This window comes from Schistocerca americana, chromosome 11 (genome assembly GCF_021461395.2).
Source record: "Schistocerca americana isolate TAMUIC-IGC-003095 chromosome 11, iqSchAmer2.1, whole genome shotgun sequence".
NCBI lineage: Eukaryota > Metazoa > Arthropoda > Insecta > Orthoptera > Acrididae > Schistocerca > Schistocerca americana.
Window position 1 is genome coordinate 42,100,677 of NC_060129.1, and position 2,719 is coordinate 42,103,395.

The following is a 2,719-nucleotide window of genomic DNA, read 5'->3' on the forward strand; positions in this document are numbered from 1 at the left end:
TTCGTCCTTTACTGGGAAATTTGTTAAAACCTGCACATACATTTTTGCATAATAGTATGTAACGATTATGAAGGAAAAAAATACCGATTTTATGAGCTATTGCGCATTCCTTTCTGCTACTCCTCCAACCTCTGCATATGGCGAACTGTCGTGACAGGGTTTGTCCCCTGCATCTGTACTATTCGCTCACTTTTACTGTACGGAAGTATGCGGGGAACGAAAGCTCACCGTGAGCTCGCAGCGCTTTGGTTGCTACGATGAGCTCCACTTCCTCCCACAGCAGCCTGCTGGCAGCTTGTGAAAGAAACTAATGAGCAGTAGTGACTAGGTAACGTTAAAGACTCTTCATTCATTTTTGTAAATTCTGTTGACAATCACTAGGTACAACACCACACAAATCAGCACCGGCTCCAGGGATTTTGCCGCCCCGCGCGAACATGTCAAGCGCCTCCCCCACCCCACACCCCCTTTTTCGATGTAGTCAACTTTTCCCATAATATATTTCATACATGACGCCTTATTTTCACATATTACACCTCATTCGTCTCTTTGTTGTGAATATGTCTTTAAGATCAAAGCAGCAGTCAGTGATACATTTACAGTGCAATATATTTTAAGCCATTTTTGTTCGAGGAGACGTTTCTTTCGTAAATCGGAGCACACTGTTTCTGTACCATAGATAATTTTCAATAAGACCCTTGATTTTATGAATAATTTCTATTTCTAATTTATTCTCACATTCCTTCATTTACGCAAGATGGATATTCGCCCCCAAAAATCTACCGCCCTGAATGATGGCACGGTTCGCCTCCCCCCCCCCCCCCCCCCCTCCCCCTAGAGCCGGCCTTGACAATAATCAATAATAATCAATACTAATGTTACATGGCTACTTCTTGTTAGGCGCACAGTACTGTTATGCAGGCCGCAGATAATGTTGGCATCGAACGTAAATATTCCGGAGCTGGACATCGCCAGTGGTCAGTTAATCTTACTGTGACTCGGTTCAGTTGTTGATCTTTCGTCCCTTACTGTCCAGTTTAAAATGGACAAGTTTATAATTAGGAGGAAATGTGACAATGTGGCAAGCGTTAGCGATGATGGAGCTAGACCCAGTGTTAGTGGTGCTGTGCGTGACAACAAAAACATAGATAGTGACGGAACTGTGGCGGTGACAAAAAACACTGTACCCAGAAAAAAAAAAAGCTGTTATCAGCCCTCATGGAAACAGCAATTTACATGGATCGATTACAACAAGGTAAAAGATGTTATTTTCTGCAAAAATTGCAGACATATGTTTGAAGAAAATCGTTTTCAGTTTTCTCACAAAATAGAAAAACCTTTCATGGAAACTGGTTTTTCGAACTGGAAAAAAGGGGTAGAAAAGTTGAAAGCGCATGAAGCATCGGGCTGCCACAGAGAAGCTGTACTGAAATTCAAATCCTTAAAATCGAATGTCAATGTATTTAGCCAGATTTCCAAAGAAAAACTGACACAAATGAAAGAAAACCGAGCTTGTTTACTAAAAATCATATCTTCCCTCCGATACTTAGCAGCGCAGGGGCTTGCAATACGTGGGCATACTGAAGAAACAAGTAACTTTGACAATTTATTACGCCTTCGTTGTGAAGATAACCAGCTACTTTTAATATGGCTACAGCGTGAAACTTACAAATGGACATCCCATGATGTGCTAAACGAAATTTTGGCCATTTTAAGTCATGAAATTCTTAGAAAATTATTGGAGGATATCAAGAGGGCAAAGTATTTGGCAATAATAGCAGACGAAACGACAGACATAGCCAACAAAGAGCAATTTAGTATCTGCATAAGATTTTTTGATGCTTCGCTAGAGATAGAAGAATATTTTTTAGGGCTTTACTCAATACAAAGTACCACAGCTAAGCCTCTGTTTGATATTATTATCGACATTTTAAGACGATTTGATTTGCCTACATCTAATTGTAGGGGCCAGTGCTATGACGGTCCAGCTAACATGGCCGGATTATATAATGGTGTCCAGACAAACTTTATGGAAATGGAGAAGAGAGCTATGTTTGTGCACTGACTTGCACACTGTTTTAATCAAACACTACAAGACACTGTGAAAGCAGTTCCAGAATGTCGAAGTGCATTGAATGTTATGAAGGGCTTAATACATTTTGTGATAGATTCACCTAAAAGATTAGATCTTTTTACTCACATGGAGATAGATGCCTCTACAAATTTGAAACTACTCTGTGCTACAAGGTGGGCCGTAAGATTCTTGGCAATGTCTTCAGTTTTGTCCAACTATACAGAAGTTAAGGAATTTTTTCTAAATGTTTCAAGAAATGACAAATCAGCCACTGGGGCCAAAGCAAACGGCTTTTTGATTAATATGCATACATATGATCTTTTTTTCGTGTATTGACTTTTGGTAAAACTGTTTGGTCACATTGATACCATAAACATAGCACTAGAGAGGAAATTCCTACACTTAGAGGAGGCCAGTAAGATAATTTCCACTCTTGTAACTTCTATTAAATTTATGATAAACAATTTTGAATCATTCTGGGGTGAAGTAACTTCAGAATGTCAAGATATGGATGTTGATTCCCCAAAATTACCCCGTAGAAGAAAAGTCCCTAAGAAATACGATGACTCCATCAATTCATCTGTAGAAACATTCACTGAAGTATGTGACAAATATAGAAGATTGTATTATGAAACAATGGATACA

The 2,719-nt window shown here is 39.2% G+C and overlaps 1 protein-coding gene across 1 annotated transcript; it reads left to right on the forward strand.

The window, feature by feature from the left end:
- Positions 1 to 1,042: 1,042 nt before the first annotated feature.
- On the forward strand, positions 1,043 to 2,065 carry LOC124553221 (zinc finger MYM-type protein 1-like). The gene has a single exon (XM_047127112.1). It carries the CDS (start codon positions 1,043 to 1,045, stop codon positions 2,063 to 2,065), a length of 1,023 nt encoding a protein of 340 aa, XP_046983068.1.
- The last annotated feature ends 654 nt before the right edge of the window (positions 2,066 to 2,719 follow it).

Bases quoted from the DNA above. Each gene is read 5' to 3' on its own strand.
- LOC124553221 (XM_047127112.1), top strand. From the start codon at position 1,043: ATGGACAAGTTTATAATTAGGAGGAAATGTGACAATGTGGCAAGCGTT.